The sequence below is a fragment of the Diplotaxodon limnothrissa genome, linkage group LG4 (genome assembly GCF_057381915.1).
Source record: "Diplotaxodon limnothrissa isolate DT_005_m linkage group LG4, D_limnothrissa_male_GT1.1, whole genome shotgun sequence".
Classification (NCBI taxonomy): Eukaryota; Metazoa; Chordata; class Actinopteri; order Cichliformes; family Cichlidae; genus Diplotaxodon; species Diplotaxodon limnothrissa.
In genome coordinates, this window is record NC_140599.1 from 26,559,502 (window position 1) to 26,587,075 (window position 27,574).

Sequence of the window (27,574 nt, forward strand, 5' to 3'; positions counted from 1 at the left end):
ATGTGTTGGAGTTTTAGGAAACATTATTTCTGTGTAAAATTCATGATTGTAGTCATTCACCATTCTGCAAGTTACCGTCAGACACTATTAGCATTCATAGAAAGCCATTTCACCATATGTGAACCCTTATGAATACATCACAATGCATATATAATGCATTAACTTATCGTAATTCAGACGAAGTGCTATCATTTCTTGATAGCCCTTTTCTGATGGTCATGTGTTCTGGTGTGTTTGGTTGCACATCTGTGCACAAACACATATATTAACCTTTGGCATGTTTCTCTTCTAGCCAACGCTGGGGCCTGTTTTCCTAAGCAAGGTAACTTACTGGTTGAAAGGTTCTCTGCTCTTTATCGCACCATCATTCATTCATGATTCAAGTCACACAATTATTTGTGTGTGTGTGTGTGTATGTGTGTAATCGCACTGTCTTCTTCCAACTGTCTCCTTTTCTGTCCTTTTCTTTCCTTCCACCTTGGGCTGTGTTGTCTGTCAGTTAGAGAGCTGACAAAAGGCCAAGGGCTGTCAGTTTGAAGCACCTCCTTAAAAATGGACAGCCGGATCAGTACCTTTCAGCAGAGACAGTAAGAATATGTAGAGAAAATGTCTCACGGGGTTATGGGATGGAGGGCATGCTCACACAGATCGACAGGAGTTGGTGAGGAAGGACAAGAACAGTGAGAGAAATGAAAATGCTGTTCTCTTCATGTTCCCATGTGACTTTCAATCACCTCAATTTTCAGTAGTTTGTTTTTCACTGTTTCTCCAAGAAAACAATGAAAGCCACTTAAGATGACAAGCAGGCATATCACAATGGAATATCCAGCAAAACAAATTCAGTTTGAGCTTCTTCCTTTGATGTACCGCAGAAGCATTTTACTTTTCTAATTTTTCTTCCCTCAGCATTTGAAATCAATAATTCTGCAAGGAACTGCTCTGTCCTGGTGGCAAATAGTCTAACATCCCATCCCATTTCTCTCTCTCTTTCTCTCTTGCTCTCTCTTGTACCTTATATTTCCACTCTCCTTCTCTGCTTCATTTGTTTCCACCTATGTGTGCCTGCTGTGTGTATGTACGTCTCCACCTTAAAATCTTTCTGCATGCTTGTGTGGGTGATGATTCACCTCTCTCCTGCATACTTCCCACCCTTCTTTCCTCCCTTTCTCCCTTTCCTTTGTCCTCCCTTTCCTCGTCTCTTAGATCCCGAGCGTGTTGGCGGTCACATGATCTCAAGAGATGACCTGGAATATCCACGGGAATACCGGACGCTGGGGAACAATGCTCGGCGCTTCTCCAATGTTGGTCTGGTGCATACGTCTGAGCACCGGCACACAGTCAGTGCGGCGCAGAGCCTGGAGGCCCTGACCAACCTGCACAAAGCTGACATGGAACGCAAGAGGGACGCCTTCATGGATCACCTGAAGAGCAAGTACCAACAACAGCAGCAGCAGCAGCAGCAGCAGCTTCAGCATCCACACCACAGCCCTCACCACAACCCACCGTCGCCCTCACCCTCCCACGCCAGCATGAGGGGTACATCAGAGCGATCTGCAAGAGAACAAGTAATTAATATTAATTTATTAGTTAATGTACTTGCGACTGTTTCTATTTTTCACTTTGTTGCCATTTCCAGAGATACTTCCAAAAGACAACTCAAGCTTGAAATGACTAATTTATTACAGCAGCAGAGCTAGAATTTGGTATCTTAGCCCAGAGAACATCTCTTCCCCCACAAATATCACACGCGCAGAAATTTGGGAGTGATAGGGGAGCCAACAGGTGGGTGCAGGGCTCCAGCAGCACTGATTTGTTATAGGGAGAGAAAAGTATAAATACACCATCAAATGGGGACAGTGTTATTGATATACGACAGCAGGACGTGAGTCATGTTACGTTTGTATGACGTAGCGCAGCTCAAGTTGCTTGCCTTGAACCAGCTTGCAGGGTTTTACTCCATTTATGGTGCTTTTTTGGCAGGTGCTGCTTTTAATTCAGGACATACTACTGTTTTCTCAGTGGGTGACATCACCAAAAAACAAAACAAAAAAAAAACCATGCTGTCTGTACACACAGAATGCCCCATTACTTAGGTGGAGTTAAATGGATTATTAAATGGTAAAAAAACAAGCATCTTGCTGGTGATATCAACAGTGAAACGAGCACGCAGTTTGACACCGACCTAGATAGAAAAGACGTGAAAGAGGTGCGTCAGGTAGTTTTGTAGGTGTAACAGGTGTCATTATAAAATGCTTTGTTTTGTTTTACTTCTTGAAGAAGTAGCAAAACTTTACATAGAGTTAAAGATGAGAGATGTCCTCTCAAATTAGCACAAAATGTTGAAACCCTGATTAAAAAAATACAAAGATCAAAGAACCGAGCCGGAGGTGCTGCAACAGGATGCTACTCAGCATGGTGCCGCCTTCAGAAGAGGGGTTCAGACCAGAGCAGGGGTTCTGCTAAGGTGCGGACACATCGAAATAATCTTTCTCCTCTGCTCTCCTCGCTTTTTGTTTTCCCCTTTCTAAATGTGCTTCATGCTTTGACCAGTTTCATGGCTCTCTGTCTCACACACACTACGCAGAAACATGCTCTCTGTGTTCCAGTGCAGCTGCTGTGTTAAAACCGGGTAGATTTAGTGTAATGATGTGACAAGAAAAGCACATCAGGGGCGAAGGGAAAGAATCAAAGAGAGTGACGGAGTGAGCGAGCGAGCGGGAGGGTGGTTGAACGGCAGGTGGAGTCCGTAGTTGCCTTGGTAACCTCTCCCATGTATGGTAGGTGGGGATATCGCATTGCAAAGGTCAGGTTGTGTAGAGAGGGATGAATTGTGCAATGAATCCAGAAGAGACAGGGGAATAATAAGCTCAAGGTAGGTGTTTTTCTCAAATTAAGTGTCAGCCTGTGGAGTGGACAGATCCATAGGTGACAGGGCATTTTCACTCAGGCAAGGAAGCAGCAGAGCCCAGGATTTCTTGTCATCTTGTGGTTTTTGCAGAGCATGGACAGCAAGGAAGGAGGGAGGGTGGGAGGAGGAGCTGGAGAGGAGCGCAGCAGCCTGTGAAGCAGCCCACTGCTCAATTAGCCAGCACCAGCAGGACCCAGCCACCCATCTGCGAAGGAGTTAATCGGCTGGTGTTGTAATGAATTAAATAAAGAGTTTCCGCCGCATGTGCAACTGTAGAGCGAGACAGCGAGAGAGGGAGATTGAGTGAAAGAGAGGGAGGTGGGTAAGAGAAGCTCAGGGAGGGAGAGACAGGCGAAAGCACGATGAGGATTCACTGTACCTGACGAACAGCCTGGGATGACTGGAGTGGTGGACAGGCACAGGTGCACTGCAGGTGAGATGAGACTGGAAACTGGAGGCTGCCGCAGAGAGTTTGTGTGTTTGTGTGTTTCTGGGAGGGCATGTGCTCGCTGGGATTAGAGTGCATACCTGTTGTGCTTGTTGTGGTTGTATAGACGGCGTGCATATGCTCACAAAGCAAGCTACACGGGGGCTGATGTATAAGCTGTTCACAGCGTCCTTTGTGTCTCTGTTTGAGCAGTAATTTGCTGATTAATGTGTGCGTTTTTAAGAGAGAGAGACGGAGAAGCTGCTGTGATGTTTAGACACAACACCGGACTGGAGGAGGATCGAGGGAGAAAGAGTAAGAAGGGTTGATTTGAGGGGGGCGGGGGTGCAGAGAGGATGACGACATGAGAAAGAGACAGAGGTGGAGGAGGGGTGGAGCGAGTGCAGCCTGTTTTACATGCAGGTCAGGTAATGCAGCGCTCCACTCTGCGAGACTAAGTCCTTCTGTTAGATTTCTGTGGTTAACCCCAGTAAGTGCACAAACACAAGCTTATGCGTAAATATATAGATGTCTTAACTTTGCAGTGAAAAATGCATTTAACCCTCCAGCCCTAAGTTCAAACATCTATCAGTAATTTTGTCTAAGTGGGGCTTGCAGCCTATTTAATTCAAGTGGAAGTTAAAAAATGACAATGTGTAGATTTGAGCTAAGTAGCAGAGCTACAGTCAAGAGTTACTCTGTCATCGGTTCATCTGGGATTAGAGTGATAACGACTGGCACTATAGGCTAAGGTGTTGAATATGATTTCTTCCCAGAAGATGTTCTTTAATGGCAGTGATTATTGCCTGCATGGAGAACTGCTAAAGAGAAATAATCTACATTGAAATAAGCCCTCTCCAGTTTGCTCTCTCTCACATTCACATTCGAATATTTGCAAATCAAAGTCCAAGTGAAGTGTATCTGCAGCTGTCAGAGCAGAGCAACGGTTAAAGAACAATAAAAATGTGTTTACTTTAGTGTGAGTTAGCCTCATTAAAGCAACAAACAGAGAAACACTGGGAAGAGACAGACACACAAGACCACAAATCACTTCTGCACCATTAAAGCCAAGCCTCTGAGTCATTCAGCTTTGTGGGAAAATAAATTCATTAAGGTTGTCAGAACAAATGAACAGCAATTATTTATGATGCACCGGTGCTGCCCCTGAGCTCCTGTCAGTTCGACAAATTGTCAAGGACAAAACTCAGTGGCTACAGTTAATAAATGATGGACTCATGATCAGGTATTGAAGGTCAGTTTAAGTCCAGTCCTGAAGGATTGTGTATTGGCATATCCCCAAAAGCGACCCACTTTATCACTGACCTTCAATCTCTAACTGAGAGTCTGCTTTTTGACCAGATGATTTACAAATCCAGTGTGTTCCTGTGAACAACGAGAACTTTTTAAAATCATCCACAAAGAGTTTTCTCTTTATTATCACCAATGTTGGTTAATTTAATCCTGTGGACTTTGAAGATGAGTGGTTTTCTATGGACAGCAACAATATAAGGCATTAGAGTTTGGCAGGGGACATCACACCAAAGAGTCATTTTCTCTAGCAACTGCTTTGACATGTTGGTAGAAATTTATATACCACGGGGAAAAAGAAGCGTGGGTAGAGATTAAGCGCCATATAAATTTGCGTCCCACTTGTCTCAGAGCCAGTGAGCCTAAGCACAGTCATACACATTTAAAATTATACTTAGAACAACTCCACTCTACACTAGCAAAACATTACTTGGAGAATAAAATAACAAAATGGCACACAATGCTTTGAGTGAGATTTAAAGGTTTCAGTCTTTCATTTTTTAGGTGGTTAGTTTGTTACTGTTGTTCGGCCCATATCACAGGATTATTAAACCATTTTTGTATTCTATACTGTGTAAGCTCCAAGCAGGTTTTGTTTATATAGTGGAGATGCAGTATAAAAAAAGAAGAGACAAGCACAGATGAACTCAAAGACAGCAGCCACTTCACGAAACCTGAATAATTTTAGAGCAGCCTTCTAAAGCTGTTGTCTATCATATATAACAAAACACAGATTTGTAATGAATGGCACAGATATTCTGAGCTATGGATATTTTTCCCTTTTTGGGATGTTCTGGTAGGTTGGTGCAGTCGATCCCAAGACTAATGCTGAGTCCAAACTACATGCTGATTTAAAGATAAGATAAGATAACTCTTTATTGTCATTGTACAGTCATACATAGTACAATAGTATGATGAACTTGGAAAACTGTCGCACGTTGGCACTATATGCAACACAACACAACACATCACAGTAACTTAACTTAGTAATAAAATGAAGAATAAGTCTTTGTGTATTGCACACTGTTATTATTGCACATTAATTATTGTTGCACGTTGTTTTTTATAAATATTATTATTGTTATTGTTGTTCCCCCCCCCAAAAAAAGTCCAGGGAGGTAGTCAATCAGGTCAGCTGTTTGCACTGATTAGGGCCATTGCCCTGTTGTAAAAGCTGTCCTTGAGTCTATTGAGTCTATCGGGACCTCAGCAGCCTGAACCTCCTGCCAGACGTCAGGAAAAGCAAGATTTAAAATATGTTGCAAAAGTCTCAAAATACTTCCAAAACATATTAAATGGACTTTTATTATTCAAGAGAAGTGTACAATCAGTGCAGCGTAGATATCAGGGAAACATGGAAATGTATTTTGATATTTAGCTCCCCCCTCTCCAGCCTGTTTGTGTGTATATACAGTATCTTCTGTCTAAAAAAAATCAATTAAATTTTGCTATTCTGGCAACTTTTTATTTTTAGGTAACCATATAGACATGATTTCCGTGAGTGCTGTAGATGTGGCTGCTTCCAGCTGCTCCTTTATTCACAAGGGACCCACTCGGCACGTTTGATTTGGCAGATTTTTTTTTACGCTGGATGCACTTCCTGACACACCCTCAAAAGGATTTGTCTCCTCCTGGGATGGGATCTTTTGCTTGTTAGATGGCGTGAACCGCTACACCATCGAGCCATCATGTGTGCTATTGATGCAAAAAGTCAAAGTACTGGGAAAAATAATAATAATTCATCATTAGAATAATAAAATTTTAGTAGAATAGCTCTAGAAGTAAAAAGCATTTATTGTCTTTTTAGTGCATTTGTGATTTTTATTTTTTTTTTATTCTTTTTGTTGGTGTGGCGTTCAAGATTCACACTTTAATTCAAAACTGATAATATAAAATAATTATCTGTTCATTTATGTAAAGTAGCTACAAAACATTTAAAGTTTTCCTCTCCTGTTTTCATCAGAGCCATAAAACACCTTGTATACTGACTGAAAAGAGCTGCAAAGGGGGTTTCAGCACACAGTAGTTTACTGCTGCTACCTTCTTGCCCAGGAAACTTTACTGCTTTGTATTAATTTAATTATAGCACTTCATTCTGTGTCAAGGCCAAGCAAACAGTTGCATCTCGATACGAAAAGAGAAGACGGAAGGAAATGGAGTGACAGAAACACCTGAGCTGAAAAAGAGTGAGGGAACACTAAGTGAAAGCTTGGGTTGCAATAAGTTAGTAATCACTGGCCCTGATTCTCGTGTTTACAGAAATAATCTGGCTTTTGTTGAGACTGTATTAGAATGGGAGGCGGGTAATGAAAAACCACCAACTATCATAAATCAAAACTTGTCGCTTAAAAAAAAAAGAAAAAGAAAAAAATTCATCTGCCAGGAGACTAATGTGGGTTCTGGAGAACGGGGACTGAATGGACTGAAAATTGCCTGCAGATAAGAATAAGAACAAGAATAACAGTTTGGATTAGAATTAAAATTCATGGACTTTTGCAATCTTTTTTTTTTTTAATTTCCATGTCAGTTTAAGGTATTTTGGAGCCATCAGTGGATTGGCCTGGATTTGACTGTGGGGTAATTATGGCTTTATAGAAAGCCAGAGACCTCTGCCAAAATGCGAGCGCCTTTTAGTATGTGGCAGAGCAGCAGGAAGGGCAAATGGACAGATGAGAAATACAGCATGCACTGGCGAAAATAAGCAGGTGAGATTTCGAGGTTCTGATGAAAAGAGCGCAGCTGGTGGATTGGGAATGGATGAGACAGGAGACGGCAAGCGGGAGGCAGAGTGCTCGGTTGCCTGTGGTGGTGAAGTCTGGGAGAGAGGCCAGCGTTGCCGCTACAGAGTGGGTTGCTTGGAACCCAGTGCTTGCAAAACACAGAGACCACTTGCATTAACACCAATCATTTAATACTTCAGAGAGCCCTATTAGATGAGGCTGTCAGTAATATTAATGAGTTCAAATGACGCTTTCTGGAGGAAAATGCAAAACTTTTTGTGGCCTGCAGCGTGACTCTGTCTTGTAACTAGTTTACTTTGCTCTGCGCAATATTCTGTTTATATTTAACTTAAGCTATAAGCAGAGACATAAATATCTAACTATTCTCTCTGTCTCCCTTCCTGAAACTTCACAGCAACAGCCCAACTACTGGAGCTTTAAGGTCAGTGCTGCTAGTTCAAGTGTCCCTGTGTGTTTGTCATTTTTCCTGTCCGTTGTGTGTGTTAGTGTGTCCATTTGAATGTGTCTATGTGTGCTTTGTGCTGTGGCATCACTTTCAACCCTCAGGCATCACTAGCCTATCTCCATGCTACTTTGGCTTCAGTATCCAACTCGCTTGACATCTCTTGGCTCTCTGTGCACTGTGTGTGTGCATGTGTGTGAGACTTTTGTCTCTTTATGGGTGTGTGTGTGTGTGTGTGTGGTGGCAGAGGTGTCAGGGGGTGGCAACAGCTTAAACTTCTCCCGCTCCATTTAATCTGCAGAAGATGAATCTCTCTGGATTTATGATACCTCAGTCAGCTGGCATTAATGGATAGCAGCCATGTGACACTGCTGACGTATTACTGAGTGAGACATTAAGAATGCATTTCAGATGTGCTACTCAAGCATTACTGAAATAATGCTTTGGCATTAGCACAGAAGCTTGAGTCATGGCTAAAGATGCTAAATGTATTTTATCCACAGGTTTATAAAGGAAAAACATGGGTTATATACACTGGAGAACAGGCAGTGATATTGACTGTATAAATCACTTACGCTGAATTGCTGGCTTGCATGCAAGGTTGTGTGTATCACTTTCTGACTTTATAGATCATAGTGGTAGGCAGGGAGTTGTACTATCTAAATAGAAGAGGTTAAAGAAGGTATTGATATGTGTGAGGGAAGAGCCCAGGGCTTGTCTGAGTTGTACTCTGACCTCAGTCTGTGCTCTCAGCATCATTTGGACCAGGTGGAAATGTCACTAAATATCAATGGCTAAATGCCCTGACCCTTGGGGAAGGGTAAGCAATTTATCCCCTATTCCCACAACTAATTTATTCTGAATAACATGAATTTAGAGTTCTGTCTGTCACATAAATGTGCCACACAAGTAAACGATTTTGAACTCTGCAGGACATACAGGTGGGCTGCCAAAGCTCGGGGGTGTTTGAGGAAGAAAAATAGCATTTGAAACAATCAATTGAACCAATTATGACTTTTGAGAAATGAAATAACAAGACTGAAAGATTTTCTGCAGAAATACTGAGAATGCTATTCATCTGCCTCCAACCCTTTGTCCTCCTTCACTATATCCATGAATCTTCCTCTTTTCCTGCTTGGAAGCTCCACATTCAACATCCTTTATCCATTTGTTACCCAACATATCCACTATCTCTCCTCTGCACATGTGCAAATCATGTCAACCTGAGCTAGCCCTCTGATATACTCATTTCTAATCTTATCCATCCTGCTCATTCCCAATGAAAATGTTAAAATGATGTCAAAATAATAATAATTGAAACTAATAATTATATTTGCATTTGAAAATGTGGGTTCTTGATTAGCAATGAAGGCCATGACATGCTCATCGGTATTCCCCAAAGTCAAGTTGACCTTTAGGGATGTTTAGTTTTTTTCCAACCGTTAATGAGAAACTGAAAGCTGCGTTATACAAACTGTGAAGTGTTTAGAAGAAAAGCTTTAGAAAAAAACTAAAATTAATCAACTCTTCTTTAGTCAAAGTAGTTCATGATTAACATTTTCTTTATCAGTGATTTACTAGAGATTGTTTTCATTTCTTTGCATTTATTAGTGCAAGTTGCTTTTTTGTTATTCACGTATTGTTGTTTTGCAGCTTTGCACTAAATTAGGTTGTTTTAATAACACAGTAGTGAGAAAGAGAGAATTTATTGATTTGTTCCAGAGATGCAGCAGCATTAATATAGTGTCAAATGAAATAAGCAAAATACTCCAAGTGATCATAAATCTAAAGATATCATATATTTAGATTTTAACACAGAGGCTGTTGTTGACATCTTTTACTGTATGTCGGCGCCTCATCTTGTTCAATTTTCTCCATTTTGCACTAGAGCTTCTGAAAGCCATGTCCTGCTCCCTCATGCTATCATCTCTAATCTAAGGCTAATTCTCCCTGAATTACCCTCCCTGCTCAAATTAAACCCCCAAATGGAAGTAGTATAAGGACTGCATACACTCATGGTTTCATCTTTGGCATAAATATGTTTTCCAGGGATCTTATTGGATTGTAGCATGCTAAATATAGACACATTTTTAAGTCTAATTAACAAGTTGTGGGTGATGCATGACTGAACATATCCCTGAAATGAAACTGTCAAAGTTTCAAAACTGCTGTTTCTCTCGGCCAGAAACCCACCTAACACTCTCAGTTATAATATGGTGTCTTGAGGAACACTGCGTTATTATCACTATCTTTTATAAGCAAACCTATTGCAACAACTTACAATTTATAGCAATTTTACAAAGCATTTTGTTCCATGCATTGATGATTCCTGGTATTCTAAAGAGAAAGGACTCTGAGAGTATTGGGGGACTGTGTGAAAAGATGAAAAGCTATAATAACGGAAAAAAGCAAGTAGAGCCAAATGGATGTGAGAGATGGATCGATTTAGGGGGCTGTTTTCTCTCCATTTTCTAAAAGTGAGAGCTGTGAACTTTTTTTTGTGTGGGAAAAGAGCCAGGTTGTGGGTGGAGGAAAAACATTAAAAATGCTCAAGATGTAGACAGAAACAACACGAGAGATGTACCTGGATGTGGCTTTGGCCTCAGAGACTGAGGGGGAAGCAGATATGTTCACACAAAGCAGTCGAGTAAGAATTAAAGGAGGACACATGAGTGACAGGGGATAAAAGGTGGGAAATGAGGACATATCACTGGAGGCTAAGACACACAGAAGCATCCAGGGAAGATAAAGATATTATTAGGAGGGGCGAACAAAATAAGCTGGTGGGGGGAAAAAAGTATGAGATGTGGACAAGGTGTGAGGTTTGCAATTTAAAGATTTTACACCTCGGGAACCAAAGGCTTCACTCACATCAAGCTGTGTTTGGCATTTTTATATATAGTAATTTTCAAATCCAACAGAATTTAATGTCACTTAAGAGGAGAATTACTGCTCTTGCAGAAAAGATTAGAAAGAGGCTGGCAGCAACCATCATGTAATAAGCCAGCCTCTGGTTTTAGACTGTTACAGCAGTGTTCAGCCATTTTCTTGTCTTGTTGGATGCTCAGCTGTATCGTAGCCAATGCCGACACCTCGCACATGAACTCCTCTTAACTTAAGCTTGTGCATCACACGGTTCATATTTATTCACATTCTACATGTTATGTTATGAGCAAGAGGAAAATAGGAATATATAAGGACACAGAGAGTTCAAGTTCAAAATATACTCCAGAATTTTTAAAACAAGCTCACTTCACTTTTATGGCCAGATCACTGAACCTTCAGGCAGTTAGTTAATCAGGCATCAACCACCTCAAACTGAGCACAATATCAGAAAACAAGTTCAGGGTTTAAATTAAATGTAATCTTCACAGAGAGATAACTTTGCAGATGCATTCAATTTTTGATCGCCCCAGAAGTATAATTACAGTATGCCTGATTAAAACATTCTGTGGCTGAAGTGAAGTTCACCATTTTTATTGAAGAAGAGATAAAAAAATCTGACAACTAGTTTGCAGTCTAAATAAGACGACCCTGAAGTACAAGATGGAGTTTGATGAGAAATGCTCCCCCAAACATAGAAAGCCATATACCAAGGCTACAAGGCTTTTGACCTTAAAGCAGAGTAGACCATTGTGTGTGTGTGTCTGTGTGTATGCACGCATGCTAGTGTCTACAAGCAAGAAACAAGAAAAGACATGGTGGGAGGTTGCAATGAGTTTAATGCAGTTTGTAGCCTTAGGTTGCCTTGTCCCACTTTCCACTCTATTCACATGTAAGATCATCCTGTTCTCCTCTTGTTCCTCTCTTCTGCAATGCCCTTATAGCAGTGTGGAGATTGCAACAGTAATTGAGTGCTGTTGGAAAAAGTCTAAAAGAAAAGGTTGAGGTGTAGGGAAGGGGGTGGATGGTGGGAGGGTGTGGAGGAAAAATGAGGAGGTAAAACCAGTTTTCCTCAAAGGCTGTGAACACCGTGATGTAACGCTGGCATTTCTAGCAGCACCAGATGCATGACCAGATGGTGCATTCACATATATTATTTACAATGCAAAATTACCGCAGTGAGACATTTTCAGTTTACATATCACATAAACCACCAATATGGAAGTCAATGTTTGGGGACTGTTGTAATAAGACGATCTGAGTAAAACCACATGTAACAACAGCGGCAGTAATCTTATACCCAGTCATACATGGGGATTTCATTGTCTTGTTTTTGCAGCATGTTGAAAGGAGTTGCGGAGAGAATACAGGGTGAATAAGGAGGTAAATTTGGGTTTAAAAAGATGACAGGAAAGCTAGTTCAGACATACAGGATCATACTCTCCCATTTCCATTTCCTAGAAAGCTCAGTGGGTTATTTCGCTTTTAAATTATATTCTAACAAGGACAGCTAGAATGAGTCAAGCTGTAGTTCAGAGTTGCTCATATTCCCATTCATAGAAAAAGCTGCATTTCTTTGCCAAATCAGCTCCTGGGTGTTACTTTTACTGAGTAATATTTCATTTAGACGGCTGGTTCAGCACCTGTTCTGTGTTGGCTAAACACCTGAATTTGTTAAGCACAGAGTCCAAAAACTGCTTTTTATCATCCTCCTTCTTTATTGGCATTTAGAACGTCAAGTGTAGTCTACAAATAGTCTAGCAAAAATTAACATTAAAAAATGTAATAGTTAGGAAATATGCTAGAGTTAGTTGAGAAGATTGCTATCCGTCTCATGTATGTAAAGTATATATGAAAACATCACTATCAGTAGCACACCTCACTACGCTGGTTCATTCTAAAAAGTAACAAAAATCTACAAATCAGTACCTTTTAGCTCAGTAAGTAACCTTTTTACTGTTTAGCCTGTAAAGTGTAAAAATTACAACTGGTTATTTTGCCTATTTTGACGTAAGGTCATGTATAAATAACTCCAGCCTACATAGTAGTCTGGCAAGTGCACAAAGCCCAAGAATTATACTGCTGTTACCTCAGAGCTGGGATGACTGTTCACCAGTGTTGCCAGTCTGCTAATCATAGCTTCTTAGTTAAGCAGAAGACTCACATCAAACAGCTTGTATAACACCGAAAGCACGTTTCAACATTTCAATCACAACTTTTGCTTCCTAAAACAGTGGAAACGTAAATAAAATCTCCAGGGTTTATTTTGATCCCCCAACCCTCCTCACCCCTTAATGTCCCTATGTAGGATGGTCTGGCCAGAATGAGGCAAGCTACAGTGTGGGCTCCTCCTCCTCCTCTGTGATGCTGTTGGCTGTGTTCCTCGGTGTGGTCACAGCTTAGATAAATGACCCTATTAGAAAACATGGTGTGGGTTATCTGTCAGCATCGCAGTTTCTCAGTGCGCTCAGACACTGTCTGCCGCTACCATCACTGGTTTGGTTCACTGTGTATGATTGCGTGATTGAATTATGTATGATGGCGGCAAAAGGAATGTAAGGTTACATTATAAAAAATGGTCGTTGGGATTTTTAGTCTTGCTGCAGGTTTGTAACTCGTCTTGTAAACATACACGTGAATGCATGCAGCAGCTAATTAAAAGACCAAATTACCAATGACTGCAGTACCTAACATGATATAAGGTCCCATATATTGCTGTTTGGTTATTCCATTTCCTACTGGAATAATTACTCGATTCCCAGAAGTTTAATAAGTAAAAAAGATTTATCTCATTGAGTTGCATGAGTACTGCAACGTTTATTATCATTTGCATCTACATATTAAGGATATCTACTAAAGCTAAAGCTAGGCTGGTGTTCACTTGGAAGTGTTGGACAAATTGAACTATGATCGTCGGTGCAAAATTCTGTAGCAATCGATCTAAAAGCTGAGTATGCACCGAGGTGGTCGATGGACTATCTGACAGGGTGACATTGCCATCCATTGAACTGTGCCACCTGCAAGGCTAAAAAAAAATTAATCTTGTGCTACATTCATTTTGCCCACTGTGACAGTATATTGTCACATGCTGCCTTTTGGTAAAAACAAAACCCACCCTTTTGAAATTCTCTGTCTGGGATATTGAGATGGATTTCTTCCCTGCTATTTTTTCATTTTACTGATTAAGTAGTTAATTGATTATTTTGAAAAAAAAAATCCATATTGAAAGTATTCTCTGTTTGCATCTTTCATTTCTTGTTCAGCATGCTTTCCTGGCTTATTACCCAATTAACAAAACCATAAATGGATGTACAGTGGTTGTGTATTCTGTGCAGTGCTGTGTGTTTATGAATGAATTCAAACAATCCACTGCTGAGACTTAATGAGCGCAGATATGGCCCTCCATATTGCTTCTGTCAGTATCCCATTAATTAAATACCACATTAATGGAAGGAGCAGTAGATCCATGCTGCTGCTTGACTTAGGCAGCGAAAGGAAGACAGGGAAATTCTTAGAAAGGACTGTTCTAAGCGAGCAGAACGACTGTTGTGCTCGTGGTTCAAGGAGGATGAGACAGGAATGGCTCCTGTGCTGTGGCCAAAGATGCATTTGCTTTTGCCGTCCAAACAATGAGCAGACAGCATTCTGGGAGCTCATTACAGCAGCCTCTGAGCTGGAGGAGACTCTGCAGTGGTGGGGGATCAGAGAGACAGTTCAGTGAGCTCAGCCCCAGCTGCGCTAACAGTCTTTCAGTGAGAGACGCCTGGGCATAGGCCAGCAGGATAAACCCACAGTGACAGCCTGGGATTTGCATGAGCTTCTCCTCCCATCCCACAAGCATTCATTTAAAGTTCGTAGCTGCAAACGGACAAGTTTGTATGAGAGCGTGTGGGAGGTGTGCAAAGTCTCACTAACTTTTTCTGAGTTTCTGCTTAATACGTCTCCTTACAAGTGATTCATAAAGGCTGATGTCCTGGCATTCTGTGCCAACTGAGTACAGCTATATAATGTTTTGTTGCTGCACCATTCAACTAATGTCAGAGACTGTGACGCCAGTAATTCTTTGTAAATGGCTGCTAGCTTAACCATTGTCAGGGCTTCAATAATCTTGTTAGGTGTTTCATTGTGTGGTGTCTCACTGTGTGCCTGCTTTCTGTTTTCGAGTTGTTCTTACACCACTAGCCCCGTCCAATCCATTCTTTCCACTTCAGTTTCACTTCACAGTGAATTAATCTGTCCCTTTTCTCTCTGTAGAGCCGCAGTCCACGCCACTCCCAGTCTACCCAGTCTGGTCTTGCCGACCAGGCTGCCAAGCTCTCTTTTGCCTCCGCTGAATCCTTGGAGACTATGTCAGAAGCCGACATCCCCATTGGGTTTAACCGGATGAACCGATTTCGCCAGAGTCTGCCGCTGTCCCGCTCAGCCAGCCAGAATAAGCTACGATCTCCAGGTTAAAATCACTGCATACCAGCTGGACTCAAGGCAGCTTTCTCTTTACCTCATGTAGCTGGTGAAGGGAACCACTGTGCTTACAAGGAATTGAAGGAATTGTGTTTTATTCACACCGAATTTACAGTCTTTAGTCTAATTGACCTGCTATAAAAATGTACAGAACACTCAAACCTGATAAAGTATGACTTTGTTTTTCAGTGTCGATGCAGTACGCTCCCTGTGAGCTCAAAAATGTCTTGTAGTTTTTAGAATGCAACAAAAAAACATAGATAATTTTTTCTTAGGATAGGTATTTTAGTGACATTTCATTTAACTGTAACAGAGTTCATACTGTACTGGATTAAGTATATCCTTGTGTGCAAGCAGAACATTCGAGGACAGTTTTATATTAAAAGGGCCTTGGGAGTGTAGAGAGGATTAATGTGAAGGTGGTGCAGATTCATGAAGAGCAAGGTGTGGAGTTACCTTGCGCAGGTAAAAGAAGTGGGTGTAAAATTAAAGAGCTATACCTGATTAGGGCATTCCTGAATAAGAAGTTCAAGCAAAAGTGGCACACCAGGCTTGCCTGTCTCCCCTGTCTCTACACTAACTACTGTCTTTGTTTTCTTCTCTTCCCAACTTGTCTGCAGTATTAACTGACACTTAATTTTGCCTGACTTTTAACTCTTGGTCTTTCTTTGCTTTGTTTGTTCTTTTTTGTTTGTCCCATGGTGTATGACTTTTTGTTTGTCCCATGGTGTATGAAGATGAATTTTCAGGTTAGTCAGGCGTCAAACACATCTTTATTTATATGATCGTTGCAGAATCTGCTGAAAGCTTTTTATGAAGTTGGGATGTTTTGGAGTTTAATTATTCATAGGTGGGGCAACTAATACTCAAAAAGAAAACCTTGCAAAAAATTCAGCCTGTGCATGCATCTTTGTGCATTATCTGTGAATTCTCAACTAGCTCTCACAATCCTAATCTAACATTAAGAAAATAAGAGTGGGTTTGGTACTCATTTAGCCATTAATCATGTTGACATCTGATGAGAAAAGTTATCTAGATTTCGTATCTCAAGAGTCAGAACATTTGTATCATTTCAGCTGCAGCCAACAAAATGTCTCTGCTAGTTCTCTCCATCCACTAAAGCCAGCATCTTCTGACTCAGCCACCTTCTCCTTCATCGCTTTCTATTAGGCGTGCTGTTTCTGCAATATGGAGATGAGACGCGTCGGGTGCACATCACCCATGAGCTCACCAGCCTGGATACGCTGCATGCTCTCATCGTGCACATGTTCCCTCAGAAGTTGACAGCAGGTATGCTGAAGTCACCCAACACAGCCATCCTGATCAAGGACGAGGCCCGTAATGTCTTCTACGAGCTGGAGGATGTCAGAGACATTCAGGATCGCAGCATCATCAAGATTTACCGCAAAGAACCCATCTATGCTTCTTATCCCGCTGCCGCACACCTGGCCAACGGGGACTTGAGGGTAAGCAGAATGGAGCTGGGAGGTGAAAAGGCCAGCCTGTTTTCTGCTATTTCACAGAACAAAATTCTTGTCTGATCTCTGGCAAGTTTGACAACTGAACTGTCAATGAAAACTATAATTGGGTGCCTTTTTGGTAAGGTAATAGTGCCTTGTTTTATTATTTTTATTATTTTAGTGGTTACTTTGACTATTACAGGCTATTACAGTATATTCAGGTTAGTAATTTAACAGGTATTCCTCCTGGAAATGTATTTTCTTATCTTCAAGTAGGCCATCTGTTGCTGTGCAGACACCAGAGAACAATATTCCTGTGTGAAATGAGCATATTTTAACATTCAAAGCTATTTCTGCTTCAGTAAAGATCAAGGGAGCCTGAGGGAGATCTTTTTTTAGTTTTTTTTTTATACAAAACTCTGCTTACAATCTGCATTATTCACAAAATACTAAGAATACAACTCTTGTTAACCATGCAAACAGAGAATGAAAAATGATTTCAGTGCATGTACTGTGCTTGTTTACGTAAACATTTTATACAAGAAGTTGACATGGAAAAAGAGGGGAAGGGGTGGCCAACGAGTATGTGTACACCACAAAAACATCAACAAGTATCCACATAGGCCTAAAGACCAGCTGGTGACCACCTGGCAACCAGTTGGCAACAGTTGATTAGGAAAAATAAGTATTCCTTAGTGGTTGCCAGTGGCTGTTCACAGTCACTGTGAAATCTATTGCTAAAGCCCCAATCTTGCAGGCTGGAGGTAGTTTTTACTGCACTTTTTAAAGTTTCAGTACCTCTCAGTGGTTAGTTAGTGTTTGCGATTCTTGGTACATCCAGTTTCTTCCACTGAAAATCAGAAACCACTTGTCAACTGGTCAGGGAATACAGGGTTTGGCTTAGTTTTAATGCCATGGTTTTTCAGTGTATATAAATAAATTTATCCCTGGTTACAAAGGCTAAACATCACAGATTACTCTGTCTTTGTCTAATATATTCTCTGCAATAAACTGTTTGCTATGATGCTGAGAATGAATGAAAACAGGAATGACTTAAGTTAGAAAAGTAGATATGCGACTAGGAAAAGCAGACTATTTGACAGTTAAAAGGTTCAGAAATTAGAAAAATCACAACAGGAGTAAATTAGCAGCAGGGGAACACAGCCAGAGGTGAAGTTAAAGATAGCACTGGGGCATGTTTAACAATAATATACTAGACAAAATGCAGGGAAGAAGAGCTCAGTGAAGAAACGTTCAGAGCTTTTCAGGTTGAATGAGCTTTTGCATCATGTTATCATCCTGCTGTAGATAAAGATACAGATTTAAGACTACATGGTCTTGTTTTGCCTCGCAGATTCTTTCCATTTAGAATAGACACAATCAATTTTATTCCTTTTATCATTAGTCTAATAAACAAAATCACAGGCAGCATCTCTGATCTCTTCCATTGGACCAATAATTTGTCTCGTTGTTTAACAAATTTATCATCATATTTTGGCATCTGCAGATCCTGACACCTTGTCTGGTGTCAGCCAGATCCAAGTCATAGCCATAGTCATTATAAGCATGGGAATCACAGCACACTCATCTGTTGGTCTCCATGGTAACTCTCATCCCTCTTTGTTCATTTCAGAGGGAAATGGTCTACTCTTCCCGCGACTCCTCCCCAACTCGCCGCCTAAATACCCTTCCTTCCTCCACCGCCTCAGCATCCTCTGGGTCTCCTTCTCGCTCACGCCTCTCCTACAGCGGGGGCCGTGCTCCATCCTTCGGTGGATCCCATCCCCAACATGATCAGCCCCGACACCCACACCATCCCTCAGCCGGCCATGGTGCCAACGCAGGTCTTTCCCCTTCACCTAGTGCCATCCTGGAGCGCCGCGATGTCAAGCCTGATGAAGAGGTTTCTGCTAAAAACATGGCACTGATGAAAAATGAGGGGCTATATGCCGATCCCTACAGCTTGATGCACGAAGGCCGCCTCAGCATCGCTTCCACCCAGTCATTAGCTGCGATCGGAGACCCCTTTAGCTTCCCTGTTTCCGCTGGCCTGTACCGACGTGGCTCTGTGCGCTCCCTCAGCACCTACTCAGCTGCTGCTCTCCAGGGAGACCTGGAAGACTCGCTCTACAAGCCTGGAGGTTCACTATACTCAGACACATACTCTTCTGCCACTCTGGGCATGGGATTTCGCATGCCACCGTCATCCCCACAGAAAATCCCTGACATGCAGCTGAGGGACAGGGACTCTTATTCCAGCACACCCAGAGCCTCACCTGTCAGACAGAGTTTCCGCAAGGACTCTGCCTCTTCTTCTGTGTTTGTGGAGAGCCCGAAATCCAGGCCCAGCTCCAGTTCTGATCCTCTGTGTATAACAGCTGGACCTGGAGAGGGCAGCCGCACCACATCTGGTTTTGGGTCTTCGTTATCTGGGCAAGATTCTGACAGTAGCAGGTCAGTAAGAATCAGTGTGAATGTTTTCCTGTTTTTATTCATGTATTTTATTGTATCTTCTGATGCAGTGTGCATCAGGGGAAAAAAGCAAACAAACAAAAACAAAACCCTCAAAGTTACATATTTTCTCTGCCTGATAAAATTTTACAGATATTATTAATTCATGTTTAACAATCTTCTATTCAAATTTGCATATTTCACACCCCTAAGAACAAATATTTTTCTGTTTGCAAAGAATTCCAAGTGTTTTTTCAGCTCTTCGTTTGTGTTGAGTTCAGGGTTTTGTTTCACAGATGTGCTGTTTGTTATTTTCGCAGGGATCATCGCCTGGAGCGTATGGAGGCCATGGAGAAGCAGATAGCCAGTCTGACTGGCCTCGTCCAGAGTGTGCTGACCAGAGCACCAGACAGTGACAGCACGTAAGACTCTCCATTACAGCCCATTAACCCTCTGAAAGTCACAGATACAGCATTAGTTTGGACACAAAAACAGGATGATCGACAGGATTATTATCTATTATGAGAGCCATTAGAAGCTCCATAGCTGTGAAGTGGTGCATTACCTTGTGTGAGCACAGCACAAATTCAGAGCACTAAACATTAGCCACAGGGCACAATGCTGATCAGTGCACTGATAAATACAGACATCTCCTAGAGTCTTTCAGTAGATTTTGATTCCTTACACTGACCATTGTTATCAGGGCACTTTACTCTCACATATGCAGTAGACTTCATTAAAAAGGTGACAACTTGTTAATGTAATTAGTCTGATAGTATCCAGCACTGGTGCTTCTAGTGTTAGCACTGTAATTGCCTTGCCCTGTGGCCGTTGATCCTCAGATGTGGCCTGCTGCGTCTCTGCATGATGGCGGGCTGCCCTCCAGACCAAGGGACGGAGTTTTCACGGCCATTACCTTTCTCTTCCAGCGAGAAGACCGAAACCAACAGTGATGGCTCCGCCACTGGAAGTGAGTAAAGCAGCGTAATTGTTACCTGTGAACCCAACCGTTACTAACACTTCCTTTCCTGTGCTGTTTAGAATACTTTTATGGCTCGATTTCCCTGCTCCCTGTGCACGCACCCGAATGTACACAAACTAGCAATGGCGGTGACTTCCTGGTTTAAGACTAATATATGCCAACTTGGTAACTTTCTTACAAGAGGGTGGATAAGAGGTTAAGTTAAGAAATGTAGCATTGGTAATTGTTTGTTTGGAACTTTTAGTTCTACTCCAGCATTGTTCAAACAATGTGTTAGCTATCAAACTGCATGTGAATATGTAGTTATACAGTCTGACCCTGGAACTTAAACATGTTTATCTACATAAACAGTAATAGTGTCCTGTCCCAAGCAGAATTCAAAGAATTTTATTTCATTTTTGCTCTAGTGGGAATGTATATTGACATGTTAATGGGCCAAATATAGTGCATAATACACTGAGTCAGATGAAATATCTTTAATAAATCAGTGGTATGATAGGTTATATGGTAATACTTCCATGTATCGTAAATAGCGATCCTACACTGGCTGTGCATTTTTTATTATAAGCATTGCAAATCTAACAGCAGATTTAGCTTATGAAGTCATAATAATTCTCATGGACAGTTTTTCTTCTAGCTATCCAAAACTAACTGCATTACGCAGGAAAACTTGCCAGTGTTCATTTTAATTGAACCAAGTGAGTTCAGTGTTAAAGTCTCTTTGGACACTCTCTGAGACATTACATTTCCACCTCCTTCATAGTTCTTTTTTCTTTTTCTCTTTGACTGTCTTTGCTTTTCTGTCGCTTCTTAAGTGGAAGAGTTTAATTTAAAATGTCTAATATATCATTTGATAATCAAAATTAAGCATCAAATCAAGCATCAAATCGGGTTAATAGAATTGTTAAAGCTCGGTCAGATGAGAAAATTACTCTTTGGTTCTTTTGAGATTGTACCGCAAAGTTTTTTTTGCATTGCTAAGTACAAATACAGGAAAGCAGAGGCGAAATGCTAGACGGATCTGTCAGAGATTGAAAAATATACCTGGTGACAGCTCGTGAAATGTGTTAAATAAACTGAGATGCCAAATTGTAAACATAACCTCCAGAAAGAGGAAATAAGACAGCTTTGAAGTCTTTGGAAGGTTTATTCCTTCACTTGTGACTGTCTCTGCTGGCGGCATGTAAATTCAATTTTGTGTTCAAAGGTATTTTTCAAAATATCAGATATTCTATATAAGAAATAAATATTTAATCATAGAATTTGTTAAATACTGACAGGAGCTTTTCAGCTTTTGTACCCCGATAGGTACACTGGATGCATCCCTTTGATACTGTACAGTCATTCCTGTCTCTCCATAATTTTATAACCCTGTTGTCTTTGAAGCTTCCTCATGCATTGGATCACTGCCATAAGACTTATGCCATCATCACAGCCATTGTCTCTGCTATAGTCAATAAAATGTTCTCCGGGATCACCATTCTGTAAATCTAAACTTTCCTCTCCCTCTTTGTCTCTCTGCTACTCATTAATTTCTTGGTAACTGGCTCACTCTTTCTATATTCCAGCCGGACGACAGAAGAAGAAAGGTAGTTTCCATCTCCTACTCTATCACCCTTTTACTCCTTCCAGACATTTCTCATTGCTCCCTGACCTCTGTATGGGTGTGTGGTGTTGCTGGGTAGCTGGCAGTGTATATTCTCCTATTTATCTCCTGGTTGGTTTCCCAGAACGCAGACTCCCCTCGTTCTGTCTGTCTCTACTTTTTAAATTTCTGCTTGGTTATTCCTTTGCGAATTTCAGAGGTTTGTTCTGGCACACAGTGGAAAACTCTTTTGTGAGGGTGTGTGAATATGTGGTAGAATATCTGGTGGGTCAATGACCATACTCACAAAGGCCTATGTTCAGATAAGAGCATGGTTATCCCTGTGTGTCACTGCTGAATAGACTAATTGCACTTCTCTATGGGTTACTAATAGCATGAGCTCATATTTCTCCCACTGGGCAATTAGAGTTTTGTGAATATGGGACTTTTTTGTATTCACACACTATATCCTCTGTGTGTGTGCGCCCAGAGTTTCTGTATATGTAATTTTTTTGGCCTTTATGGCAAGTGTGTATTTGTGTTATTGTTTTACTGTGTGATGCTGGCTGGCTGCAACTCTCACCGGAGCATAACCCAACAAACTAACCGCTTTGTTTCCCAACGACCTCCCGGTGACCCCCGTTTCCTGCTCTGTGATTGGCAGCAAATACACCGTCGGCACCTCTAGCTCTGATGCCGCCGCCACCTTCTAACTCAATCCAGGTGAACAGCGTTGGTCGCTTGCAGATGCAGCTCCATCTTCACGGTCTGCAGCAAAACGCCAGCGACCTGCGCAAACAGCTCAACCAGCTACGCAAGATCCAGGTATTTAATATCCACGATTAAATGTTTTTAATTGGTTTGTCCTTTCAGATTAGAAAACTGGTTATTGTCTAGCTCTACAAACACCGTTTGTTTTCCTAAATATACCTTTGATATTCGAGTTTATATTTAATGTTTCCTGTCTCATCTAAATGATTATCGTAGCTGCCAATGGCACTCTGTGTTTGTGAACCGAGCTCTCTGTGGTTGTGTAATGAATCCCACTATGTAAGAACTACATAAAATTTATCTGGACACATCTAGTCCTCCTCCCTATGGAGGAAAATAATGTTTTCTTTCATCTTTTTTGTTAGTTATATTGTTGTTATTGCACAGCAGAAAAACAAATGCATATAAATATGTAATAAGGATAAAAAGAAACAGACATCTGATATTAATGCGATATTTTGAAATGTAAATTCACTGTGACAGTGGTATAACTCATCAAAACAAATTGTAAAAGGTGAACAATTATTAACACCCCCACCTCTACCCTAATAACATGCAAATGGTTATTTGTATTTGTATGTGTTGCTCAAGGCTTTGCAAATGTACGCTCTAAAAAAATCAGCAGCAGCATGCCTCGCCTGAGACACTTTACTGATGACTCTGCATATTACACAGTCTTGTGAGCAGTTGTTATTAACAAGTTTCTACTGAAGAAGTCTCTAAATAATCTACTGAGTAGATTATTTAGAGAAACCAGGACACTGTTTCTGGGTTGAGATAAACCCATTTTTTACTGAAGCGAACTGGCATTATCTTGATCAGCGTGAATGATGTGCTAGTAGCATTTGTTTGGAGCATCCTTTTCCGTTTCGCTCCTTAGACCTGTCGAGATAGATGCAGAATTAGACAGAAAGCCACAAGAAGAGTTAACCAAAATGTGGAAATTAAGTCCTTTCTGTCTGAGTTTCATTTATCTCCGCTTGAAGTGGTGCCATGGTTACTGCAGGAGGAATTAGAAAGAGATGAGATAAATGCTCTCACTTTCAGAGGAGTGAAGTTTCTTGCAGGAAAAGGAGTGAAAAATTGAGTAATGGAAGTGAGAGATGATAGGCATGTGGTGCTTTTATTTGTTCCGTAAGAGCAGTTGCAAGGCTGCTTTCAACTAGCGAAACAGTGAGATGGCGAGCCAAACACCAATGGTTGTGATGCACCGAAGAGAGAACAGTTTGCTGTTTGCGTGTCAGTGTGCCCAAGTGTGACCTCTGCACCTGGGCCTATATTGCCGCCCGTGCCGATGGCCAACAGCTTTAATTTTACATGTGAATGAATTATGCAAGAGGGTAAAGTAGAGACAGGCAACTGAGCAAGACAGAGGCAGCAGAGCATGCTATTTCTCTTGATGCATTAAACATTTTTCTTTAATGTGTTACTGTACTCCTTGCTTTTGGACTCATGCATCTACATCACTGCTGCTGGCAGTATATCAGGGAATACTGGGTAATTATAAATGTTAGCGATATTGTTCTCTTGCTTCACTTCCTGGAACAAAAGAATAATCAATTATTCATTTTTTCTTGCTTACTGGGTGATTTCATCTTGGGGAGTTGTGTTACATGCATAGTCCTGTAGAATATTCCTTTCATAACACTGAAAGCAAGTGGAGTTCATGCTTGGTGCATCTGTTTCATTTTCCTCAGGGTATTTCAGCCCTCTGTGTTTAGAACAATATTGTGTGCACATGCTAATGCAAATACAGACAGCAGAAAGTGAAGTATTGGCTGCATCTCAGAGTGGTTTTAAGAACATATTGTTCATTACATCATGAAGGCTAAAACTCACTAATATTGACTGGAAAATTAATATACATTAAAGGACAGAGTTAAGTGTTCTTCTCATGTGGAAGGTCATGGAGTAAAGATGCCAGAGAACCTGACCCCTCAAGGACAAGGTAGAAAAAGGTGTGCAGTTGTTGCAAATCACTGAAGTTTTCATTGTAAAGCCTTAGTCAGCTCCAGTTCTCCTCCTTAATGCGATAGTATTTTGTGATAAATGAAATAGCAGCTTTCATAACGCCAGCAAGCAATGCTCCAAAGACCAAGAAGGCTAACATTCCCACAGCTAATTTCCAAATATTTGCTGAGTGTACGTGTATTTCTGTGATGTTGTTTTTTAACGTGTGGCTTTTTTTTTCATGCAGCTAGAGAACCAGGATTCAGTGCGAACGCTGCTGAAGCGGACAGAGGCGGAGCTGAACGTGCGTGTGACTGATGCCCTGAGGAAACAGGAGGATCCTCTCCAGAGGCAGCGCCTCCTGGTGGAGGAAGAAAGACTCAAATATCTCAACGAGGAGGAGCTCATCATTCAGCAACTCCAGTCAGTTACAGTACACGATTTGTTTCTTGGCAGTGCAGTGTATAACAGTTGTTGAGCAGTACACGCTTGATGATAGAAACCAGTGATAATTTTAAAAAAAAGGGGGTTTCCAAATATAGAAGAATCTATGAATGCAATCTGTGCTGTAGGTGAATACTGGTTGACATTTGTGTAGTTTAAGATGCGTTTTAACTTGTATTTTATAATTATATCAGACATAGCAAAATTCATGTCTCTTTTACGACACACTGATAGGATAAAGCTGTCGCTATAATTAAGCCCGGCACAGAGCAAGATGCTTATTAAGATCTGAGTTACACGACTGTCCAACAACTAATTAAACTGACTGCAAAATGAGAGCAAAGAGCTACCTTGAGATTTAATAATCAGATAACCTGCTTCAGTCTTGTATGTGGAAATTTGCTGGATCGCTCTGTGAGTCGAAGAAGACTTATTGAATGTCACTCGTTTCTGCACTTGGATTTTAGAATAATTAGTTGAACTGTTAGATGATCCCTGCTAATCGATGTCTGGTACTTTTCCTGGCTAGTGGCAGCCAATTATTTTGATTAATTATACACTGAATTTTTATTCATCATATGTCTTGAGGACCAGACTAGATCAACTCAACATTAGCGCTTAACGAATTTATATTTGCGTAGTTTACGTTTTCTTGAAGGCATCATATTATATAGCTATTTTAAAAGTTTCTTACTTCAGTTGCTGCATGAAACTTTCGAAAACTAATCTGTACCTCGTCCAGTTCAGCTTGTCCAAACTGTTGATCTAGTTCCCAGTTGATTGAGAGACAGTTTATTGGCAAAAGCATGGCTGAAACATGAATATCACGATTTTGAGATAAATATTCAGTCGAATCTAAGTGTGGTGGAGGAATCCCTGGTGTTCAGCCTTCTGTCTGTTCCATCTCAGCGACCTGGAGAAGTCGGTGGAGGAGATCCAGAAGGAGTCGTCTGTCAACCACAAGCTGGTGACAGTGCAGGAGCTGGAGGAGAAGGCCACTCTTCTGAGAAAGCTGGGAGAAACACTCACGGAGCTGAAAAGTGAGTCATTCTGGTGGATTCACTGTACACTGGCGCAAAAAGGAAAACACAGCCCTTTATGCTGGCAGACCATTTATAACGCCCTAGTTACTCATCAATGCACTGACTAACTTGTAGTCATGAACAGCCAATCTGTAGCACTTAATCACCCTCAGATTACTCATTGTCTCAATGAACTCAGTGACCATTTACCTAAATTGAAAAAGGTTATGGTTGCCTACCACAAAACATTTTGGACAAATGTAATAGATATTTTTTGTGTAATCACAGTTGGCTCCCTGTATTAATCTGTTGCTTTCCCCTAAAGATCAATTTCCAGGTCTGCAGAGCAAGATGCGGGTGGTGCTCCGGGTGGAGGTGGAAGCTGTCAAGTTCCTGAAGGAAGAGCCACACAGACTTGATGCCCTGTTAAAACGATGCAAGACTATAACTGATACCCTTGCTACCATGCGCAAGTATGACCTAGCACAACAATACCTACTTGGTTGTTTGTATTCCAGTAAAAAAACAACATTAAAGTCTAATAGCTGTCTTTACACTGAGTTTGAGATTTTAATAATCCTTTAAATACTGACAAGGAAGCACTTGTCCAGTAAATTCTTAAGCTCTTAAGTATGATCTGAAAGCTGTTAAATATGCCGAACACTGACTGACCTGTATCCACTTGTAATCAATTCCAGTCAGCCCAGTTTTTCCATTTGCACCTCTGCCAAAGGCATAATGTTTTCACCCCTATGTGCTGGTGTGTCAGCAGAACATTATGGATTTTCATAAATGAGGCAGTGAGAGAGGCCTTTGACCAAGAAAATTTATTAGATAATGTTGTTGATCCAGATCAGAAACTTTCATGCTTAAACATTTGCTGTTTTAAGTCAGAGTTCTGAGTTCATTAAGAGATATAGAAGTGATTTAAATCCATCAAGTGTGAAGAAAAGCAGTATTTAAGTGTGTAGTCAAGCTTCCAGTATTGTTGTACTTAATTGGCATTATTGAATGTCACACTGATGAATGTCCTTTTTAGTCACATGAGTAACAGTTTTAATTTTGCGGTTAGTATAGACTAGAGGATGTTGAAGGACTTTTTCCTTCAGCATGCCATTGTCTATCTCCTAATCAGCCCTGTGTCCAAAAAGCGCCTCACTCTCAGGCTTAATTAATCTCAGTGATAAAAGAGCTCATCTAATGTTGCTCTTTTCTTTCATCTTTTGGGTAGCAGTAAGTTGGCAAATGCATTCAGCAGCAGTGGAAGTTTTTATCCTTCAGCGTTTAGTGTTTGGGGTCTTTTTTTAGCATTTGCAATTCTTTTTCATTTCGAGATCTGTATAATACATGTTTGTTGTTTGTGTTACATTTAAAAATGTTGATTAATTAATTCTTCTTCTGTCTTGCTAGACAAGCAAATGAGGGAGTATGGAAGAAGCAAGAAGACTTCACTAGTTCATCATCCAAGCACAACGAGGACTTGCGAAAGTTTGCAGACTTTGAAATCCCCACCATCAATGATCTTGGGGGAGGCAACAGCTTGTCCAATTGGAGCCCTCACACCAGCCTCAGCCGTGGACATGGCAACCCATCCGGCCTTCACAAGGATAATCATCCTCCTGTTCCCCACAAGGGCAAAGCTCTGGAAGAGCTTGAGCGTCGTGCTGCTGCTGACAAAGCTTTGTCCATGGAGGTCCGACTGGTAGGGATTATTTCTGTTGTTTATTTACGTGTTTTTC

General features: G+C 41.1%; 1 protein-coding gene across 1 annotated transcript in view; it reads left to right on the forward strand.

Annotated features, from left to right (window-relative positions):
* Nucleotides 1-27,574, forward strand: part of srcin1a (SRC kinase signaling inhibitor 1a) — a 65,512-nt gene that overhangs the window by 18,921 nt on the left and 19,017 nt on the right. Inside the window, exons 3-16 of the mRNA XM_085351898.1 lie at nucleotides 1,204-1,536; nucleotides 3,310-3,341; nucleotides 7,779-7,805; nucleotides 14,964-15,159; nucleotides 16,341-16,636; nucleotides 18,264-19,084; nucleotides 19,402-19,503; nucleotides 19,924-20,051; nucleotides 21,632-21,652; nucleotides 22,313-22,473; nucleotides 24,617-24,792; nucleotides 25,723-25,853; nucleotides 26,161-26,308; nucleotides 27,246-27,537. Coding sequence (XP_085208024.1) covers nucleotides 1,204-1,536; nucleotides 3,310-3,341; nucleotides 7,779-7,805; nucleotides 14,964-15,159; nucleotides 16,341-16,636; nucleotides 18,264-19,084; nucleotides 19,402-19,503; nucleotides 19,924-20,051; nucleotides 21,632-21,652; nucleotides 22,313-22,473; nucleotides 24,617-24,792; nucleotides 25,723-25,853; nucleotides 26,161-26,308; nucleotides 27,246-27,537 — 2,864 coding nt within the window. The remainder of the gene's footprint in view (nucleotides 1-1,203; nucleotides 1,537-3,309; nucleotides 3,342-7,778; nucleotides 7,806-14,963; nucleotides 15,160-16,340; nucleotides 16,637-18,263; nucleotides 19,085-19,401; nucleotides 19,504-19,923; nucleotides 20,052-21,631; nucleotides 21,653-22,312; nucleotides 22,474-24,616; nucleotides 24,793-25,722; nucleotides 25,854-26,160; nucleotides 26,309-27,245; nucleotides 27,538-27,574) is intronic.